The 22,901-nt window shown below is 49.4% G+C and overlaps 1 protein-coding gene across 2 annotated transcripts in view; it reads right to left on the bottom strand.

Annotated features, from left to right (window-relative positions):
* The window catches only part of RHBDL3 (rhomboid like 3), a 60,725-nt gene extending 38,801 nt beyond the window's left edge, over positions 1–21,924 (bottom strand). Inside the window, exons 1-2 of one of the 2 annotated variants that reach the window (XM_066200666.1) lie at positions 21,805–21,924; positions 18,280–18,303 (exon numbers count right to left, since the gene is read on the bottom strand). In XM_066200666.1, the coding sequence (XP_066056763.1) occupies positions 18,280–18,303; positions 21,805–21,924 (144 nt within the window). The remainder of the gene's footprint in view (positions 1–18,279; positions 18,304–21,804) is intronic. The other variant, XM_066200667.1, reaches the window with a different exon arrangement.
* Between the last annotated feature and the right edge of the window lie 977 nt (positions 21,925–22,901).

The raw sequence follows: 22,901 nt of genomic DNA, 5'->3' as shown, positions 1-22,901 counted from the left end.
AACACCTACTGGCAAAAAAGCAGATAAATGCACACATACACACTATGCAGGGGAAGGATTTACTTGTGGGACAGCCGGATGGCCAGGCATGCACGGGGTACCCGGAATCCGCATCTTTGGGAAGCTGGCAGCTCTTGCATCTGAATCAGACACGGTCAGGGACTTCCAGCACCCATCTGACAAGCTATCCTCCTTCCAGGAAGGGCTGCTGTGGCAGCCGTGCTGCTAGGGACCAAAACAGCCTCCCTCTCCCCATCCCACTCCAGCCTGGGTATTCCAGCTCTTCCCTGATTCCCAAACGACAATGTCCCGTATCAGACAGCCAAGGCAGGGCCACTACCACAGGCTGGTCAATCTTCTTATGCAAATGAAATCAGGGTAATTGGGACAGTTACAATGAGTCCCTGACAATGTTTGCCTTTGTGCACACCAGTGGTAAATATAGACTGAGCTGCTTTCTAAGGATGGGGTGAGGGGAGAGCTGCGCCCAGGGACAGCAGCGCAGCTTCTCACAGGGATGATGAGGAGGTAAAGGCCGTTTAAACACAAGAATGCTCTCAAAAAATGTCGACCTGATAGCAAGGAAAGAGACAGATGCTGCAAATAAAAGTCACTGGCTGGAAGTCTCAGAAATACTCCGGGAAGCATTGCCACTGTGGCAGGTCTGTAGAGCTGTCCCCCTGCATTCCAACCCTAATTCCACAGACAGAACACTTCCAGAGCACTCATCCCGCTAAGGATCTCAGCCCACAAGAGTCAGAGCTCCCACCAGAGCCACAACTGGACATGGCACAAATACCCCAGCCAGAGCAATTGCTGACAGTCTCCAGGCTGCAAGAGCACAGTAGCTGGCCAGGCTCAGTCACTCCCGCACTGACAGCTTTGCTTCAGCCCCATGAATCCCATAACACAAGCTCTACTTTTGTTGTAGCCCTCCAGGGCCCATTGCAGCAGCCGTGGAAGAAACCTAAACAAAAAGCAATGCCCCCCTGAAATCCCGTCATGCAAACAAGACTCTTCCCACCCATTGCCAAAGGGCCTGAATGGAAAGGGACTGAACACCCCACACCCACCCCTGCCTGGTGGTCTTTGTGTCTCGTGACCTTCCCCACACAAACACAACCCCACAACAATCAGACAGGCAACATAATGCAGCAGCGCTGGCTTTCCCAGCCCTTCAAGGCAAGCTGGGGAGGGAAGGGGGGAGAGCTGGGGGGAGCTGAAAGGAGCTGGGGATGATGAACAGATAGGATGGGCAAGGAAATACCAAGCAGTGTTTTAATTTCTACTCGTACAGCCCCTTGAACCGGGATAAAAATAGTTTTAATGAAAGGAACAAAATAAATGTCATCTCAAATGGCTTAAAAGGGGGCATGGGAATACCAGCCAGTGAGATTATCATACAAAAATAAATAAATGAATCCAACAATGCTTCTAAACGCTGTGAACATCTCTTGACATCCCCTTAAAGAAGTCAACAAAATTGAGCCCTTTGGTGCAAACTCTGCCGGTTTTACTTGGCTATCTTTAAGATTTTGAGTCTGAGATGAATTAGATACAAAGGTTTCCCTCTAGACTGGGAGAAGACTTTTTTGCAACAGCTGTAGAAAGCGTCAACACACATGGAAACCCTCCCTGGTGTGACGGCTTGAAAGCACAGAAATTTTCTGCCAGTCTGTCCTGAATATGGAAAAGGAGAGTCATGACCTGTGCTACTGCCAGCCAGCAGCAATTGTGCCTCCAGGCCCCAGGCTGCCCTTGTCAGGTAACAGATGCCTTCTGGTTACTGCAGGACACGTATCACCTTTGGGAAAGAGCAACAAGGGTTCCAAGGGCTTCCCAGGAGACCAACCAGGTAAGGGGAAACTCCTAACCCCCTGAAATGCCATGGGATACTCCCACGTGCAGACGCAGGAAGAAATACAGACTCCACAGGAAGGCAAACCTGATAAAACAAAATGAAATATAATCTCTCAGAGCCTGGATTCAGTGAGCTTCGCAGAGCCCTCAGCTATGCTCCCGGGCACTGGAAATGCATACCAAGTACTTCTTCAGGGAAAGGAGGCTGCACTTCTGCCACAAGCTGAGATTTGTGTCCCATGAAATCCCGGCAGCTGAGGCAGCAGCAGAAAGCAAAGCCACGGGAAAGCACTTGTGTGATTTACAGACACGTTAACCACCAGGGGAGCATGACATGGTAAGAGAGGACATCTCGACTCCCCCTGCCAGCACTCCCACTGCCCTGTTAGCGTTATCACTGCCTTGGTTAAAGCCCTGTGACCACACCGTGTCCACACCTGGGCAGGTGTGAATCACCTCCATGGGATGGTGCAGCTGACGTAAACAGACAGAAGTCTCCTCGAAGGCCACGTGCAGCAGCTGGGTGCAGGAGGCCTCTCCCAAACCCAGACCGGACCACCTCTGGCCTGAGGTACTGGTCAGAGGTCATGGAGCTGACCCTTGCCTGTGTCCAGACACGAAGAGGTGTAACCGCAGGGGTAGCAGCACCAAGCTTGCACACATCGGGCAAACTTCCCTCAGCAAGGACACTGTCTCCTGCCAATCCACTCCAGCCTTAATCCTCCACGGAAAGATCCCATCAGCGCTCTGCTAAGAGGCAATCTCTCACGCCAGACATTAACAATTAACGATAGCCAAGATGACGGAGGAAGGGACAGATGGAGAGCAGATATAACCAGGCTCTGCTCATCACGCTGACTTGGAGGGGCTGGGCAGGAGATATAGACAGGATTTTTAGTTTTGGTTAGTCCTCAGGACACATCAGCATGCTTGGGCCAGCTAGAAAGCCAGCCCATGGCCATCACCCTCTACTCTCAGCATTTCTATGCTAGAAAATCTCATTGCATAGAAAAAACGTTCGTTGTTGCAAGTAAGGAAGTACAACAGACTGCTTGCTTAGCTGAGATTAATTCATGTCCTATTTTATTGCATGAAAAAATTAATTATACCACACATTAATCTTTATTATGTCAATTAAAATTACATAACCATTTAAATTGACCAGTGTTGCTTGCTCCAGTTCTCAACTCTACAGATTTTGAAGGCAGCTAAAGTAAAAATTGTTTCAGAAATTGCCACCTGGTGTCACCAGAAGAAGCAGGTCCTGGTGAGCAGCTTCTCCATTTACTCTTCCCTTCTCAGGCCTTGTGACTCTCGTCTCAGGCAAGCTGATGTGAGCATCCCTCCTACACCAAGGAAAAGGAACGGTCTAGGTAACTTTGCTCTGCGGTGGGGGCTTTTGGGGACGGTGGGAAATGTCTGGAGGTCATTTTCCGCCCTCCACATTTCACTGTTCCTTCCCCCCTGAGCCCCGTGAGTTGTGTGCGGGGCTGTGAGCTCAGGCAGCATGGACATTTCTAAACTCATGGACTTTAGAAAAGACTCATGAGAATCTTATCTGGGAGACCAAGCCTCCAGAAGAAAAGCAGCTGAGGTTTGCCTACATACTCGCTGATGTCCTTCAAGGAAACACAGCAGGTTTCTTACAGGTTGAGAGACGTGTTTACACTAACCCAGAGCAGGCTGCAGATCCCTGCAATCACAGCTTGCCATCCTCAGAGCCAAGACATCAGAACCAGGCACCCCTGCTTGCCTCCGGGGGAGTTTATTTCAAATGCCACAATGTGAGAAAGAAATGTCGTGGAGGTGGCACCCACAGTCTCAGCCATTCCACACTGCTACTTCACCCGGGTTCTATCTACTCCTGCTGCCCACACAGCAAATCTGGCTCTTTCACTGGCCTTAGAAAAGCAGCAAACCACTCTCATTTCCTCAGGCTGCAAAACTGAGACACTGCTCAGCCTAACCCTGCCACACACCCCTTGAGAACAGCCCCGGCAGAGGGGGATGCAGTACCCACAGAGCAGCACGTTATGACAGCAGTGATAGGCTTCCCACAACCAAACTCTGCTGGGCTGAAATCACCACTGTCTGCAGGGGTGGTGGCCAAGGAAGACACAAGTAAAAGATTTTTTGCCTGGCATGAAAAATACTGGCTGGTGGCAAGGCTTGGATCCAGCACTTCACCTTAGAAAATATTAGAATAAATCATAAAAGCCTCTGGGGAAGGATCATTTGAGCCTTTATATTCCTTTCACCTTGGCATAACTTTATGGCGGATATCGCAATATTCTCCCCGCATATTTACAACTGTCCCTTCAGCCCAGGCTTGTGGAAGTGATGAAAAGATGAAGCATTTGTCTCACAGTGCTAAATGGAAAACCAAGAAGCACCAATGTTTTCAGTGTAGCTTTGCAATATCTGAGGGACCATCACCACCTCGTGTGCTTGTAAAATGCGATTCATCACGCAAATGCTCCGCCATGGAAGGGGCGCAGAGCCTCCTTTAATGAAATCCTCAGCAAAAGAAATTTAATATTTCAGTGTCTGCACGCTAAAAGCAACATTGTAAAATTAAAATCAGTGGAAGTCCTTCCCCTTCTAAAACCAGCAATGAAACTAGCATGGGGCCCAAAGGAAGCAAGGCCCCTTCTGAGAGGCCAGGATTTCATTTTGTGTTTAAAACCCCACAGTGGCAGATCTGTCCTTATTTTAATGACACACCAAATCTTTTTAGTCCTCTGTATCCCTCAGTGAAAGCCTTATAATGAAAAATTATCCATTAAAAATTAGCTTTTCCGGAAAAATAATATCTGAGCAGATCTCCAAAGACAGCTACTTCTATGGACACCATGAATTTGACTGCAGTGTTTTATTTTCAGATATCATTGCATTTCCCACTTTCACAGCTTCCTTGGAATAACATTTGATACAGAAAAAGTTGAAGTGATACTCACAGACAACAGAACAGCCAGCCCTCAGAAACCACAGGGCCTCTCCATTTGTATTGCTTTTCGTAACAAATACAGCCGGAGCCACAGAATTCCAAATAAGAGATCCTTGGGAGACTTAAAAATTCAAGGAAACCATTGCCATGCAACGTTAAATGCCTTCATTTTATGAGCATCAAATTCCCCCTATTAACAGATCAGTCATCCTCTGCAGCTACCAATTTACAAATCCAGCCTGCGAGCTGCCGAGGGGCCAGCGGACACAAAACACACGAATGCATCACATCTGGAAAAGGAAAGTCATGTCCATTATAACTCAACTTGATGCTCATGTTTTCTTTAGGAGCAGCAGCAGTGCCCGGGCCTGACAACCACACAGGCAGCCCAGGTGCCAAGAAGCCCTGACCCCTCTGCCGTGAGACTGTAACTGTGCTGCACACAATGTTCACAAATTAATTACATTCAAGCCCTATACAAAGAGGGAATTCCTTGGAGCTACCTTCTTCCCAAGTCACTAAAACCCTCGCTATTGTACATGGACTAAATTCAAAGGCCTGAGCCTCACTGTGGAAGAGAGTTTATCTGAATATACATTAAAACCCTGGAACGCTTTGTCAGGCTTTTGCCAAGCCAGGCAGTATTACCAGCTTTAATGTAACAGCACTTTTGATCTCGTAACAGCCAGATTGTGGCTGGTACATCTATTATTCCTCCTGGAACAGAACTGTGGCCCGGTATCACACCTACAATTCACTCTTTGTGCCGAGCTGTCTAGAAACAGATGTAAGAGAGAGCTTCTCAGCAGCCTGAACCCCCTCCATCACCTCTCCAGTGCCCAATCCAGCACCAAGCACAGTTATGGCAAGGAAAAAGCTTTCTATTTTAAACCTGTTGTAAAGGAAACCGGGTGCTGCAGGCAGAAGAGTACACATGGGGGAAAGACTCCTCTAAACTGGTTCTCCTTTTTTCAGCTTGGGCACCACACAGGTAGACAACACCTTGAGGAATTAGAGACAATCCTGCAATCAAATGGACACAATTCCTTTTTTAGGTCTGTAGCAGACAGCTTCCCATTGTAACAGAGCATGATTACTGATCCCCTTATTCCATTTTTCCACCCATGAAACTAAACGAGCTGATAGTGGAGAACGAGCTTTGAAGTCCTGGAAAAGGAAGCGCTATTGCAGTGCTGAATAAGGCCAATTCCCTACAACCCACAGCCACTGTGGCGATACATGCAAAAACCCTGAAGTGCAGAAGAATCAGGCCCTGAAGGAAACTAAAAAGCTCAGACAAAAGATGAAAGAAACTGAACGTGGAAAGTTAACGCTGCTTTGAACATTTACTGAGCAGAAATCCTTCCCAAAAGTGACGGAACTGCAGTTACCAATCAGGGACTCTGGGTTCAGGCTGTCGGGCAAAGCCCACACCTCCCAAGAGATCTGACTGCAGGGCTCACTCAAAGCCATCTCACAGGCATCAGCTACAGCAGTATCCTAGAAAGGGAGGGCAGGAGCTGTTAGCTGAGCGGTGGGGAAGGAGCAAACACTGCTTGGTTATTCACAGGTCTGGCTACTCCAACTTGTTGCTTCCATCAGATGTCACAGTGATAAGCACCTGTTTAAGAAAAAATCAGGAACAAGAGCAAAACCACCTCCCTGCAGCTAATCCAGTTAAGACACAGGATAAAGTTGTAGAGGTTAATCAGATCTGAGCCACCGGGTCTCTCTCTGCTGCTGTTTGGTGACATATCTGGTGAGCAACACCAGTAAGAGGATGGCCATGCAGAAACACCAGTGACCCGGCCGGCCCTGAGAGATAACCGCTGCTCCTCCCTTTTCTGCTCCATCAGGCAGAAAAGAGAGGAGCACATCGCAGGGCAGCCCCGTGGGAGAGCTGCTGGGCTGTTCCCCTAAGCCTTATCAGGTGCCAGGAGGCTGTGACCGATGGGCTGTGTCAGACACCCCTGACAGCAAACACCAGGGCTGTGCTTACACCATGCTGCCAGGGGGAAACCAGCGTGGAAATTCACTCAGCAAGGGAAAGTTCTGCTCATACAACTGCAGGGAACTCCTCTTACCTTGTGTTTCATTGGCTGTAATTCTGTGTAAAAAGGCTGCACCAGGGCAGGTGAGAGCTGTCCTAATTCGAGGGGCACCAGCACAGAGACCACCCAGACTGTCACAAGCAGCCCCTTCAGCACTGGGAGCCAGCAAAAAGCTGAGCTGGGCTTTGCACTGAAGCAGCTCCATCAGTGTCAGTTCATTGCTGACATGGGAACGTTGCTCCTGTCACATCCAAAGTTTCCTGCCTACTGCCTGGCCTGAAGTCCTGACCTAAAGCGACCTTGCAAAACGGGGCACTCTGCTTTTCCCCAACTCGAGCCTTCCTGTGCAGTCAGACCTGCTCTGCCTCTCTCCCTCTTCCTCCCTGCACAGCAAAAAGAAGCCAGGGGCCTCATCCCTTATTGCTGAGAGCAGCATCTGCACCCTGGTAACATCCCATCCCCGCAGCCCTGGGTGCAGGACGCTGAGCATGGAAGGATGGAGCTGCCCTGGACAGTGGCCTCCCCTTCGGCCCACCAGACAAGGCTCAGGCACAGAAGGGCACATTCAGTGGGGAAAGGAGGAAACTTTTTCTATATCCAGTTCTTCTGGGCAGGGACTACATTTGGACCAGAAATTTCTTTTCTCTCCTGGACAATACATGCCAGCCTTTCAGGAGGACAGATGGAGCAGGCACTCCAGTGGGATGACAGAACTGTACTGACAGCAAGAAGATGATGAAATGTTTGTAATCACCATTCTGACAGTGATGCCACTCTCTTTGGCTGCCAGAAATATTGTTTCAGGCAAATGATTCCTAATCCAGTGACTGTTATCTTCCCCCCAGGAAGGGAACTGGGTCTTTTGATACCACTTTACCACCCAAGACTTTTGTTTGTCTCCTCTGATAAATTGTTCCTCCTTCTTGGCAAATTCTTTCATATGAGGACAGTGACTGCCACTGTTTTTCAGCTTCTCGAAGGAACTAAAATCTCTAACGCCCAAAATCAGAACTTCTGCCCTTCCTGAAGGAAGCTTTATCCTTTCTTTATAGACGTGAAGCTTTATAGCAATAATCCATGAAACTTGTCAGGAGAAAAACTACATTTTCATACTCTGGACTCAAAACACAGAGCATTTCAGATTAAAAATAGCTCCCTTTTTCACTGTCTGCCAGATCTGGAAGGGAGGTGAAAATCCACAGAGACTTGATTTGATGCGTGAAAAACAGAATTCTATAGCAGCGAGTATGCACGCACATTTATTTTAGGTTAATAATAGCTCTGCAATAATACTTTGCTTTGTGGAGAAAACTAAAGCTGGGATAGACCCATGCTGGCTGGTGCTCTTGTACTGAGTACCATGACAACTTGAGCACATCCATTAGAAAGAGAATAAATAATTTTTAAAAATCCTGTCACATCACAGTTTTCCTGCTTTTAAGATGATTTCTCTTTCAAATTCCAAATCCCTGCTCCCACACCAGCAATCATGAGAAGTATCTTGGCTAAACTGAGAGATCCTAGGAAAGGACGACAGGAATCAGCAGCTTTGCATCTAACAACACAGAGTTAAACTTCCAGTTTTAGGAGCTACTGAGTAATGCAGGAGTGAGGGGAGCGCAGGAGGGTTACCTTAGCAATTTGATTCAGGGAGAAGAGCAGCCAGTCATTCCCTCCATCCGAATGGGTGTCGGGTGACAGAGGCTGGATCATCTACACACGGTTGGTGAGTGCATTGCCACTGGTGAGGAACACAACACCAGGGCACTCGGAAACATCTCTACTCCGATGTCAACATCCCAGCTGGCACACACAGAGCGTCTCCACCACAGGAGACAGGTCCCGAGCAGGGCTGACTCTTCTGCTGCAAACATCAGAAAAACACCTTGGTGTTCCCACTGAGAAAGAGCTCATTCACCTACATCTGACGAGCAGAGAATGACCTCAGAAAGACTACAGTACTCACACTGCAGAGAGCATCTTTCCTTGAATGAACTGCAGCGGCTCAGTGTAATTCAGGCTGGGTTAGACGACAAGAAACCGTCCAATGCAGCTTTGTGTCAAACCTCCACCCACGCATCAGCTACATAATTAATAAGGATGAAAGAGAACATTATCCCAAGCTGGTATTTGGAGCCTCAGTGATCAGTAAAGCTTGTTACACTCTGTTCAGCTTTGGAAGTCAGCAAAAGGAACATCCTTCACGCATTGCACTACATGCTTGGTCATTAAACACCGGCTTATAAACACATAAAGTCACTGCGGCTTGCAAGTGTGGAGTATTTTTGCATGATCTTATTTGTTTTGCACTAGGCAAAAAAGTTAATTAGTTTTCACAGTTTTATTACTCCACATGGTCAAATAACGGCCTGGAGCTTCCAGTCAGCTGGAACTGCGTAAGGCCCAGAAAATTCTTCCTGTGCTTTTCAGGACTGCTCACTAGGGTCATAAATCAGCAGCTGGCAAATGACTTTCTGGCTCTTCTCAGCCACCAGTACCAACACTAAAAGAACCCATAAATCAAGGCAGCAATGGCAGCTCTCACCTCATGAAGCACAGGGGGAATAAAGATGGAAAACAATGTTTCAGATACATTAAAACAGTTATTAGGGAGGAATTTTGGCTATCCCTACCCTGGGACTAGCCATCCAAAGCACTGGTCTTGTTGCAGGGGACTTTTGTTCGTTAAGCCCTAGAGGAGACAACCCCAGGATATTTAACATGTCAGAGGCACATCCTGCACACAACACATACGCACAAGACCTGCCCAAACAGTTCCCAGGGCTGGCAAGTCCAAGTGTGATAAAGCAAACTTATAGCTTAATAAAAATTCTTCAGACGCTTTATTTAGGTCAGAAGGAAGTTATTCCTCCAGCCATGGTCTCCAGGCACAGCTCAGAGACCAAGGACAGCAGCAGCAGCAGCAGCAGCAGCAGGACCATGTCCCATGCTCTCCACAGCATCTCCCCAAAAGGGCTGCCTAAATGCACAAATCCATGCAAAAATAAACACTTCCCCAAGACTTAAATACTACTGTCAAAAGACATATGAAGAAAAAATGTTTGTGCCTTCCCTATTGACAGGGAGAACAGCCCAGAGACAGAAATCCAGTGATTGCAGGACTGTGGGCAAAAGCAACTCCTCTATCAGCAACCAAGAGGGAGTAGCTGAGGGAAGAGGCAGCACTTCAAACGGAAGAAGGAACCACAATAAACACTTTGATTTTCCTCCCCAGGGCAAAAGACAAGGCTAAAACCAACATCATTCCATGGAGGCCGCTGCCTGCAGTGAGAAAAGAAGCTCAAGTCCTAATTCCCATTATTTCTCAGTGTAAGGGTAAATGCAGGAGGAGTGGCAGGAAGACAAGGATCTGGCTCTGTCTTAGAGCCCAGGGGAAGGACTAAAACCCCACTCAGCTCTCTAAATTCCTTAGGGCACACCCCATTCTGATACCAACCCCAGCAAAACATACAGTTCATGTCAGACACACAAACAACCCAGGACAGCTGGCACACCCGTTTTCAAGTGTTTCACTAAACCAAGTCCGAGCATTCAGGATCAGGTCCTCCAATAGCTTTTGGGACACTTCCAGTTTCACACCTTCTGTAACATTGATCCTTTCTCTGCCAAGAGGCAAACAAGGCTACATCTCACTGGCTGCAGGCTGCCATCAACAAACACTTCCACTACCACTGTACATCACAAACAAGCATGCCACAGACCAGGGATTCCATCATCACTGGCACCTGTTGGGGAAGGATCACTGAGGCAGAGATGTTTGCTCAGGGAACGCTGCCCCGAGAAGTGCATCAGACCAGAGGTTTGATGAGAGTCACAAACAGCTCTGCCTCCAGCTGTCTCATTCATCTTTCCCTCACGCAGCTCAGGAGACTCCAGAGTATTTGCTCCTCACAAAGTACATCAAGTATCAAAGAACACGAAGAGCAGCTCCTAGGGGCAAGATTGATCTTCCTTGTTTAACATCCGTTTCATACATCGTTACTCTTCTCACCAACAACACAGGGTCACTGCAGATAGCTGTTCCTAAGCAACAGGAAGGGACACTAAGAACACATAAATTCTCTGTCTTGCTAGTGTGGGGTTTTACTTTTAAAGTTGAAAGAATTCAAGGTCCAAGTGAGACTCAGAGGGATCACAAACATTCAGGACATTCACTACACTTTTTACCAAGAAATATCGTCTCTAGTGAACAGAATATTCCCTGTGTCACCCTGAGCAGCCAAATCGGGGTTGATGCCACGACTCAGGAGGCTGGGAGAGGGAAAGAAGTGCTGAAGCTTTAGCAGGCAAACACAACAAGGTTTGAATCACACAAAAATCCAGGATATTCAGAGATCAGCTTTCCTCAGGAGCCTGTGTGTACAGTGGTGCGGAAAAACAGCCCATCAGCACAATCCCATCAACTTTGTCTCATCGTCTGTTGGTACTTAACTGATTTCAGACCAACATATAGTACAACACCTAGTGAGGAGGCAGAAAGAGATCGCAGCTTCCTTGGCTGCTGTCAAACTCAAACACTCCCACTGCTGCGTTTAATTTGCAAATGTGCCCCAGTACTTTTGCACTGACTGCAAATACCAGAAGGCAACGAGAACATGATACTTCCTACTGTAGAGGAGAAACATTTGTTTTCCAGGTCTGGTAGAGAGTAACTTTAAAAGTCCTGTAAATGTTACAGGCGTAAGTGATGATGGTGTAGAAAAGCACCTCCAAACTCTTTCCACTTGCTAAGCAGCTGGCTTGTTCCTCTGGAGACGAGATGATCTCTTCCCCTTCTCTGTCATGACAGCATACAGCCACAGAGCACAATGCACCAGCTGATTTGCAAAACAGCATCAATCCACTCTGTGTTTATGGCTTTTTCTCCCCTTTCTCTCTAAACACGCAGGCTTAAATGTTTTTATTGCTTCAGTGATTTTCTATGTGCAAGACAGGATTTGAGAACAATGCATTAGCAAGGATCTATGTGCCTAAATCCCATCCCGCACATTCAGCTGAAACGGCAGAGCGGAGATTCCAAAGCTCCCTGCCGCAGCTGGGACCAGGAAGCAGCGGAGACACACGGCTCTGGACACAGCTCAACATCCCTCCTGGACGCTCCAACGCGCAGGCTCAGACGTGGAAGGTACACAAATGTGTAATGAGTAGGAAGACTCCTGAGGCTTTTTACAAATCCAGAGACATCAAGCTGCCAGTAACTCATGAGCTGTGTAAGACTGACTCAGCCTCCATGTGTTTTTTGGTGTGTTTGTTATGACTCCTTGAAACATTTCAGGAGATGCCTGCTTCTACTGGCACAAGCTTAGGAATGCTGTGTTTGCTGTGCTGCCAATATCTGGTTCATATCGATGGCTTCTACTCCCAACTTTTTGCACTAGTCAAAGTCAACAGTCTGTGTACAGGCTGGTGGGATTGGAGAGAGGAGTGTCCAAATAGCCAGGGGAAAGGAGAAATGGGGCAGCTGATCACAAACCTTTCACACTGTAGGGAAGGTGTAAATACAATCCCAGAGACCCGCCTTCAGTGAAAGGACTGGCTGGTGCCCCGTGTACAGAGGTATTGGGAGATGAAGGAGGAACCTGGGACATCTTTGCTGTTCATCCTGCAAGGGGCAGGAAGATCATTAATGATCTCCATGTGGCTTTTTCATGCTGAGCCATCACTCCAGGGTATCGTGGCTAAAAGCCAAATCTGGGTATAAGCCTTGAAGTGCTGGGAGAATGCCATCCAGTGTAATAACACTGGGGATGGACACAGGCTAATCCAGGCATGGTAAAAGACACTGTCCTGCGGAGGGAATAGTCTCTTGGACACGTATTTGCTGCTTAATGCCTAAGTTTCACTCCTTGACTGAGGGAAGGATAAATTCCCCTTCCCCTTCCCAGGCTGTATTCAAAAAAGCCTCTGGCTGAAGGCAGTGAGGAACTGATAATCCAGAGTGCATCAGCAAACCACTCTCCTTCAGCAAAAACAGATCCTCTCCTACCCGCCTCTTCTTCACTTCAAGGCTATCCACAGGGCAATGAATTTGAATGGATTCTTTTTTTTTTTTTTCCCCAACCACATAACCCAAAACGGAGGAGTCAAAGGGTTAATGCCGCATGACAAAGGTCAGCCCAGTTTGGGGACAGAGGAGAAAAGGAAGCATTGTGGCCACAGACAGCAGCTCCCTGTGACCACAACTCCACTTGAGAAATGTAAAGTGATGGTGCTGCTCAGAGAAAAGGCCTGAGAGCCCAGCCTAAATCCCAGGGCTTTAGCACTCACAAAAGCCCAGCCCCTTGAGTCATTAATCGTGTGCTCCATGGCTGCGTGCCTCAAAGAGCAGCCGATGACACATGTCCAGCTGCTACCGCCGCCCCTCCTCAAGGTACCGGGGCAGAGGCAGGTGCACTCCCAGTGCCCTCTGCTCGAGACTAATCTATTCTCCCTCCCTGTCCTCTGCCTTTCATCCCCTCCAGCAGCCCACGCTGACAACTGTAAATGAGATTAGACTTCAAGGCGTGGGGCAGATGCAGAACCCCTCTGTGCATTGCCAAGAGACCCCTGTAGATTTTAAAATGTCTCTCTTCTTTACAATGCACAGCTTGGCAGAGGGGGAGAAGGGGACACATTTCTTGTCACACTCTCAGAAGCATCTGATGTGGCAGACAAGGCAGATGCCGGTTTGGGGCCTGGGTGCTAACCTGTGATCACCATGGACAGTCTTCCCACCAGCACCTCGGATTCCCCAGTCACCTTAGCAGATGAAGTAACAGGTTGATGACAATTTCCTAATTGCGGTTCCCATGGCCATGCGCACCACTCCATTTAAATGTGGACAGACGTCCCAATGAACAGTAAAAAGGCAGCAATAGTCCAAAATTTAGGCAAGGACTTGAAGGTTACACACAGCCACGGGCTCAACCCCCCTGCCCATGCTGCTGCTATCACTGCCATCATTTCCTATTCTTTGTATTACAGTTTGTGCTCCACCTGTTCTCAGTGATCCAACAAACCTGCAGTGAGACACAAGTTGTTTGTTAGAGAAAGAGGTGAAATCTTAAGGCACAAACACTGCCCGCAGCTCAGTGACACCTGCCTGGAGGTCTTGCAGCTACAGCTGGCAGGGGTCTGCCAGCAACAATAGACAGGAAATTTTTCAAAGTGAAGGGTCATGTTTAGCTCAACAGTGCCCCAGTAAATAAACTGGAATTTCTTTTACAGTGTGTGAAATAGCTCTGCCTGCACTAAAGGCTACCCAGAGAAAAGAGACAGTTAACATAAAAGATCATTAAGTTCAGAATAATTCTTTTCCTCAGTTACCACCAACCATGATAATAGCTTCTCCAATTTTATGGATTGCTCTGCAATTTCAATTGTGCAGGAACCAGCCCTGGATTTAAGGCAGCTGCAAAGTCAGCATCTTTTAAAGCATATTTTAATGTTTTATGAGACCATGGCGGAGCAGGTTCAGCTGCACCCACTGCTGGTAGTGTCAGCAACCGAACTCTTCCTGGCAAGTGCATGTCTATCTCTACAGCCTTATTTCTGAGCTCAAGTTTTCCATTAGCTGCCTACACAGACTGGGTAACTTGGCATCTCTCTGCATTCCCCATAAACTCTGTTCATCTGTTGCCATCACACCCACATACAAGTCTCAGGGAGGAATCTAGGATTTCTAAAGCAGCTGCAACAAAAACACAGCCTGGATTGACAAGCAATAGGATCAAGGTGTTAAGCCAGTGAGGAGGGTCTTTTTGGAGAGTTTCGTGTGTGTCTATTTAAAACAAGTTTGCTGTCATGACTACAAACCAGGGTATGGGTGAGAAGAAGTGAGAACTCCAAGAAGAGGGCTGATAATGCTAATTCACCCTCAAAATCTCAGCAGCCATGGGGATGGGGAAACAGAGAAGATGGTACAAGCTCTTGGCATCTAACATGGTTAAAAGCCACCTTCGGAAGGCAGGTCTGTCCCAAGAACAAACGCTGTTGTCCTAGATTGCCCCTTTCACCCAAGGGCTGCATAACCCCAGCGAGCTGCAGTCATTGCCAAAGCAGGGGCACTGGGCACATGGAGGCAAAGAACTGCACCCAAGGCCCTGGAGAGGACACAGCAAAGCAGGAACAGCCCCTCAGGACACTCATCTGCAGGCTCACTCTCCAACCACCAGGCAAGGTGGCTTCGGCAAGGACTGGGAGATATTCTCACGTCTGAGTACAAGGCAATTAACAGATCTTATTAGCACAGAGAAGCATGAAACTGTCAGCAGCTGCTCCTGGGACTGTCGCATTTTCAACTTTACCAGAAGATTAACAAAAAAAAAACAAAAAAAATGGGGCTTTGGCCACTGAAGAACAAGTGAAGAAAACCCCAAGTGGTTGCAGAGGGATGAAGAGAGCTTGCTCTGCTCAGAGCTCAGAGCTCAGAGTGTTCACGGAGGCAGCACAGAGCACGCAGCCATGGTGCAGGCTCTGCAGAAGGCAGCAGATGCGGAGCTAATGTGTGCGTGGGGGTGGAGGGTGTTTATGAGCACAATAAATAAATGCATGAAACCCTATAAAAGTTCCCATATAAAAGTGAGTTAGAGCTGCCCGAGGGCCATGGCCTCGTAATAAAAACCACATCTTGCAAGCACAGTATGAGGCAGCAGCTGAGCTGTAACTGTCTGGTTGCAGCACTGAAGAGCTGAGAGTCTGCCTGTTCCCAAACTCCTGGGTGAAGTGCTGACCCCACTAAATCGAGGAGGAATTTTGGTACTTGCTTCAGTGTAGTCAGGAGCTTGTCCTGGGATGGGCTTCTTTGAACCTCAAAGCATAGGAAGCAGTTCTGGTTCTGACTTTTTGTCGAATTTAAGTTCCTTTACTTCTTAAATGAATCAATCTGCAAGTGGCTGAAGATCTTGGCTTGAGTCACTGACAGTTCCCGGTGTGACAGATTAGAGCTGGATCAAAACAAATAAAAAATTCCTCCAGAAAACATGGTCAGTCACTCCTCTCTCCTAAAATAACCAAGCAAAATGCACTGCTTTATGGCTGAGCAGCAATTTCTCCATCAAGAAGTCTTGAATTTTTAATTTAAGCGGGGGGGGGGGGGGGGATCATAAAAAAACTGAGCCCCTAAAATTTTGTATGTCTAACCAGAAACCCGCTGCTTTTTTGTCAGTCAACTTAAATAAAAGCTTTAAAAATACCTCCTCAAAGAACAAGAAAAAAAACCCAAACAAGCATTAATAATAATTTCTTTCCCCTCTCAAAGTCTGCGTTTGTGCATTGACCTCTCCTTCCCAGTGTTCTGGGATGACGGAGCATAACGGCAAAAAGGCACTTGCAGACTATCAGCCTGCAAATTCGCAACTACTCTTAACACTTTCTCCAGAGCCTTCTCCTGCTCTCCTGGGAGCTGGTGAGTGAAGAGGTCCGTGTCTCAGCCGAGAGGGTGGCTCTCAAACCTCAGCCCCAGCCCATGAGTCACAAATGCACGGGCCACCCATTTCCACTCCAAGTACACACACAGCCAGGTCCTGACTCCCAGGGAGAGCTGCAACTGTTCCCGGTGTCAACACACAGGCTTGCTTTAGTTATTAAGACTGTCCTCATGTTCCACATGGATGCCAGTCAGAGCTAAACAAAGTCCTCCCCTCTCCTCCTAGCACACTGCTGCTGGGAAATAGCAACCTTGTTCCATGACAAACAGCATCTTGCAATTCAGCGCAGAACTAATTGCATTGCTTTGCTGATATAACGCTCCAGGAAGACGTCAGCTTTGCCCACAGGCAACAAGGACAGTATTGATTTATTCAGGACTTACGTGTACTTGTCACAGGTTGCATTCTCTTTGATAATAAAGCCTTACAGACTTTAGGTTTAAAATTCAGCTGCAGCTCTAATTGAAACATAGCTAATTATTGAAGGTCTGCCATTAGAGCCTGTTCCATTGTTACTGGGCTAATGCTCTGTACATCCAACAGTCAAACTCTCCCTTCCCTTAAAAAGAAAAAAAAAAAAAAAAAAGGAAAAAATTTCCATCTACTATTCAAGCAAGTCCAATGGGAAATTACAGATTCCTCTCTTTGAGCTCGAGGTAGCTACCAGCCAACAGCCCTGTCCCACAAGGACTGAATGACTTCAAAGGATGCTTGTAGAATAAGACTCCAAATTGGGGCCACTGTTGGAGACAGGAGAATTCAAAGTGGCTGGAACAAACATTCAGCCCAGACCACAAGCAATTTATTGTGCATCCACCTTTTCAGTGGCAGCATCCCCCATGAGCCCCAGCGAATTCAAACACACCCCACGATTTAGGTGTGATCAACAATCACAACAGCCAGCTCCCCACCGCCGGCTGACTGTGCCACAGCCAACTTGCTGCAGTCCGGACACGTGGATCAGCAGTTGGTCACGGCTAGCCGGGTATAAATGAGCACTCATCAGAACAGGCAGCCCCAGTTAATAGCTGAATGATAACAGGACCCCCAGGGTACCAAGGACATCCTTTCGCAGGCTGTGCCACAGCTTCTGGCTTTGTAGTTCTGCCAGACACAGAGGCAAGATTATCGCCTCATAAAGCAGGGATGAAATCCAATCCGAACTTTATTGCCAGGATGATGCCAGCGTCAGAGCAAGCTCCCTTACAGAAGGTGACATTTACATGCACGCACAACAGCACAAAAGTTTATGACATCAAGAGAGCGCTGCAGTTTAGAAGCAAATCAACCCTAGAAAACTCCTTCTGTTTATAGCTGCTACACATTTCAACCCGGCAGATGGACGGGATACCACAAAGCAAACGTGTCAGTTAAAGCAGCTAAAAGTGCAATTACAAACTAGAATCCACCGCCCAAAATCTCGGTAGCTGTAGTTTGGAGCTCTTCTGAGCTGTGCTGGCTTCAGCCAGCTACAGATCTGACCCAAGGCATTTACCTGACACAACCACGGTCTTTGGTACAGGAGCAGATTCTTTGCTAACCCTGTGCAAGTTTAGAGCAGCAGGTCCTGCCTGGATGATGTAACCCTGCAGAAGTCAGTTTAGCAGCTGCGGAGCCATTTCAAACAACATAGTGCTGGTTTTACAGGTCTTAGTCTGCCTGCCTGAAAGAGTAGAAGATCTTTAATCCACGAGCAAGGTCAGCACAACTGGCAGCAAACAGATCACCTGCTGCAGCACCTTGGCTCAGCCCCTGTGCCTCCCGGGATGGGCTCACTCCTGTCCCTGGCTACTCTGAAGAGGAACTGAGTGAAAGGCCCAAAGCAGCCGTGACAATTATGACTTGCACACCAGCATCCTGGGAACTGGGAGCATGCAGCACATTACTCCTAGGCTGTATTTTCAATGCAGGGAAAAGCCAGCACAGAGGAAATTAACCAGAGGTTAGGCTCTTTGCTCACAAGACAGAGAGAATATATCAGTTGTTCACATACCTGATCAAATAGGGCTTTCCAGTGCTGAGAGGCAGCATAAGGGAGGAAAAAGAATAAAAAGAAGGTATAAGAGCTATGACATTAACATCCAGCAAACTGTAGAAGTATATTCTATCAAAGAAACAACCAAACGATTTAATGCCATTTCCAACATCCTTCTTCATCCCAGAATCACCTACCCTTCCGGAGGAGGAGGAGGCAGGGGAATCTACCAAACACAGGGAGAACAGTTTTCATTTACAAATCCAAATTAGGATGAACTCAAAACATTCACGTGTTAATTCTGTTTTCTCCCACTTTGTCTATTTGCAGGCAAGCAAGGAAAAAAGGGGGGTTTACTTACAGAGATCAAGAAAGCTCTGTGTGTATTGAGGGAAGGGACAAATCAGCAATGTTTTTCCAGATCACTTTCTGAGATCCTGTGGCCCAACACTGACCCATCAATTGCTTTGCTGGGTTGTCAGAGCCCTGTTTACTGCCTGCTCCTGACTCTGGCTTTCTGCAGGCTTTTTGATAACCCATCAGTTCTCTGAACCTCACATGTCCACATCTGAAAAACAGGTAGTTCCTCCTGTGCAAGGTGGGAGGGGGGAAGGCTGGAGAGAGCCCACTGCAAGGATTTGCCCCACATCTTTTGTTCTATCAGATCTGCCTTAAAAATGCTGCATAGGAGGAAGCTGCACTTCAGTGTTCACAACCATGTGAACACTCCACAAGTCCTTGTCACTTGGAAACAGAAAAAAAAAAAAAAAAAAAAGCTGGAAACTTGCTCTGATTTATGCTTTGTAGAGAGACTGATGTCAACTCACCTCGCTGACCCAGACTTGCTGCCTCACTGTCCCATGAAACAGAGGAAATTCCTAATGAATTGTTTAAGGCTTTCATCTGTCTTGGATTTAGGGGCCAGTTGAGAATACAGCAACTTCCATGGGGCAGCACTGGGGTAACCACTGGCTTAGGTTCCCCAGAAACATTTGCACATTTCCAGCTCCATTGTCTGAAGTGCTGCTCAGCACTTCATCTTTTTTCTGCCTCATTCACCTTCCCAGAAAAAAACAAAGTAAAACAACAAATATCAGACTCTTAGAAGCAAATCTCCTCACAGTGCTTTTAGCAAAGCAGAAATCTGGTGAGAGTCTTATCTAGTCCTGGAAGAACATTGCCTTTCACATGGTAGGCAAATCTAAAGCAGAATTGGCTGGAGAGACAGTGGGGTATCAGGCCACTGAATTCCTTTTCATTAGTGAAGTTGTTGGCTCCCCTCCTCCCCATGTCTCTCTCCATTTATAAGCTCCCATTTATCATCATAAATCAGCCCAGCACTTTAAACAGAACACTTTGGGGCTGCCGGAATCCTGGCTTTATGGAATGCTGCTCTGAGAGCTAGAATGACATCACAGCTGAGCTGTTACACACCGTCAAGGCTGCGACAGCCAAGCCTCCACTGTGTTATGTTTTTGTGGTTGATAACACATAAAGAACTGACCTTGTGTCAGCTCTTGCTGGCCAAGCCAGAGAGCTGCCATCAGCCTTTCAGATGTAATAGCAACAACACAAAATCAACCCCCAGTTAGGTCTCAGGGGGCACGGAGTAGCACAGAACAGGTGAAATTTTCCGAGATGATGCCCTGTAGCCTACTTGTTTCAGCAGGAAATCTTGGCGGAGTAAAAGGAGGGCATTTACACCACATCCTGCTTTTCTGACTTGCAGATGATACATGATACCTCAGGCTTCTGTCACATCATCTATTGCCAGGTCTCAGCAGCTTCTCATAACCAGTGCAGCTGCAGGCTTTAGTTTTGTTGATGATAGAAAACAAGGTACCAGAGTCAAATAACAACGCAAGTAATGGCGAGACACTGCAAGCTGGATCTGACTCAAGCTGCCTTGCCTCAAGGTCAAGCAGCAAGGCAGCAGTGGAACTGGGATGAGAATCTAGACTTCATCAGGGACAGCTCCTGTCCCAGGAGCCCAATCCTGCCAGGTACTCAGCATTTCAGCATCTCCTGGGCCCCCTGGCAGGATTGAATTGCTAATGGCTGTGTTTCTGTAGAGGCTGGAGCAGCTCCAAGGGGCCCACGTGTATCACAACAGGAAATCTTTCTTGTAGGACCATCCAGACAAGCACAAAATTTGTCAGAGAAGAAAAGGTCACAGTCTGACGGAAGCAAGCACTGGGATTTGGAAAGCTGGACCGCAAAAGCTCCTGGAAAGCCACCCTTTCCAAGTCAAAGCTACACACGCCCCTGAGTCAGGCATCTCCTCTTAGGACTGTCTGGCAGTGGTGTAGCAGAGGTCGAACTGCATCACACGCTCTCTCCTGACTGCACTGTGCTCAGGAATACAGACTGGGGAATGCAGCTCCAGCAAGCAACTGCACTTCCTCCGCTACCCTCTGGGAGGAAAATCCAACAGCAACTGAACTCTAGGTGATTCAGAAGGAAGGCTGGGGGGTGAAGAGCAGGCTCTGTCCTTAAGCATGCCTGGGCGGCTTCCTCCAGCAGCACCAAAAAGGTAAAGAGAGGGTCGAGGGGATGCGCCATTGCTGGAGGTTCAGCTCCCAAGTGTCCCCGTTACAGTGGTGCAAGACCCGAGCCAGAGCCCGCTTCGGAAAGACATTTAGTATCTCTGCTTTGCGTCTGACAGGCTGGAACAGACCCTGCACTTACCGCTGCAGACTGAGCAGACACTTTGTAGTCCTCATCCCAGCCGAGTTTGCTGGGAAGGAGAGCCGTGAGCAGTCCTGGGATGCACCAGGAATGCAGGATCTCTCACGCTCACTCCCTCCCAGACAGGTGCACGGCGAGTTCTTGCCTCCGGGTCCGGCAGACGCGGAACAACGGCCTCAGCTCTGCAGGCACTGCCGCTCAGCACGGCAGGAGCAGACCCGAGGGCGCAGGACCCCTTCGCCTCCTTCTGGGCCGGGTGAGCAGAGAGCCGGTGCCAAGTTATCCCACCCTCACGGGCCATCTGAGCTCGGAGGGTGGAGAGAAGCCATCAGCCCTGTCGAGCCGAGGAGAAAACTTACTCGACTGTTCGTTGCTCGGGGGCTGGAAGAGGGAGCAGCTCCCGAGAGCGGCGGCGTTTCACGTCCGTCACCCTCCGGGCGGCAGTGACCCTGCGGCAGCTCCCTGTCCCCTGGCAGCCCCCCGAGCCAAGGCGTCAGCCCCTCTCCGGGCTCCGGAGCCGCCTCCGTGCGCAGCCCGCTGCCCGTGCCCGGCCAACCCGCCGGCATCTCCCCACCGGACGCGGGCACCCAGCGAACCGGGAGCCCGTCCGGGCCGCCGGGGCTTGGAGGGACGGGAGCTGCGGCCCCCGGGACGGAGCCGGCCCGGCGGCTGCTGGAGCCCGCAGACAGCCAGCGGCGGCAGGCGCGTAGGGCGGCGGGGACGGCGGATTTCCCTGGTCCCGCAGGGTCACCGGCCCCGCTCCTGTGCCCATCCCGGGCTTCAGCTATGAATAGCCTGAGCCGATTATCCCGCCCCGGGGGAGACGGGGGAAGATACCGAGCAAAGGAAACTTACATCCTCTGCGGCCATAGGTAGGACATCCTCGGAGTCCAGCACCTCGATTTCTTCCGCCTCCGAGCTGGCAGCCACAGCAGGGGAAGAGCTGGCGTGAGGCTCCGGCAGCCTGTCTCCCATGCTTGGAAACGGTCCCCCTCCAGCCCCCGCCCCCCCTTCTCCCTAGATCCTTAAAGAAATTAAACCTAGCCGCTGGTTGGCAAACTTTCAAGCGCAGCCGAGCCTGCCTTCATGACTCCCGCAGCCGGGAGGGGAGGAAATCCTCCATCCACGGAGCATCCAATTAGCGCGGGCAGCGCCGGCGGGCGGCATCCCGGCGGCCGGGCCCCGGCCGGGGCAGTGACCCCTCCCCGCCTCCCGCCCCCGGCCCGGCCGCGGCCGGCGCCTCCCCCGAGCCATCGCCCGGGGCCGGGGGTCCGCCCTTCCCGGCGCGGGGGGGAGCCCCGGCGGCTCTCGGAGGCTGAGCCCGGACCTGCGGCACGTCCGGGGATGCGGGCTGGGCGGCGGCGGGGGGAGCGGCCCGGGCGGCCCCTGCCCACGGCCGGCACCGCCTCCCACGGGGCCAGCCGCGGAGGTTCGGCCGTGGCCGGCACCGGGCAGCCCCTGCGGCGGGGCGCCGCCGGTTCCAGCCCTGCCCTCTGCCCGCGGACAGGTGACCAGACGTGCCGCTTCATCGGGGCGCTCTGCGTGCCACTTCTCTGTCCCGGAGTCTCCCCGTGAGGGGCTGGTGTGGGGTTTTATGTCTTTTACCGTAATTATTTGTTCCTGTATGTCAGGATGGGCAACTTAACCATCTGGAGCCTGGATTAGGAACTTGAGGAATGCCTTGACTGCCGGCAAAAACCCAGCAGTTTTAGCTTCTTCCAATCAAGAACAGAAATAGCAGGTTGGCAAGGGGGAAGGGCGAGCAGAGCCAGGCTGATCCACACGGTGCCAGTGCCTCTGCTTTCTGCTAAAAGCCAGACAGAGCACAGTCAGAGCAGAGTCCAACCCCTCAGGCCATGTTTTCTTGATGGAAAGGTCCAGTACCAGATCAGACACACCTCAGCCACGAGTACAGAACCAGCCTGGAAATCCCTCTTTTCACTACATTCTGT

The sequence above is a fragment of the Chamaea fasciata genome, unplaced genomic scaffold (assembly GCF_029207755.1).
Source record: "Chamaea fasciata isolate MVZ Bird 193981 ecotype frontalis unplaced genomic scaffold, bChaFas1.0.hap1 SCAF_19, whole genome shotgun sequence".
Classification (NCBI taxonomy): Eukaryota; Metazoa; Chordata; class Aves; order Passeriformes; family Sylviidae; genus Chamaea; species Chamaea fasciata.
Note: the sequence above shows the minus strand (reverse complement) of the source record. Positions and strands in the feature narration are given on the sequence as shown.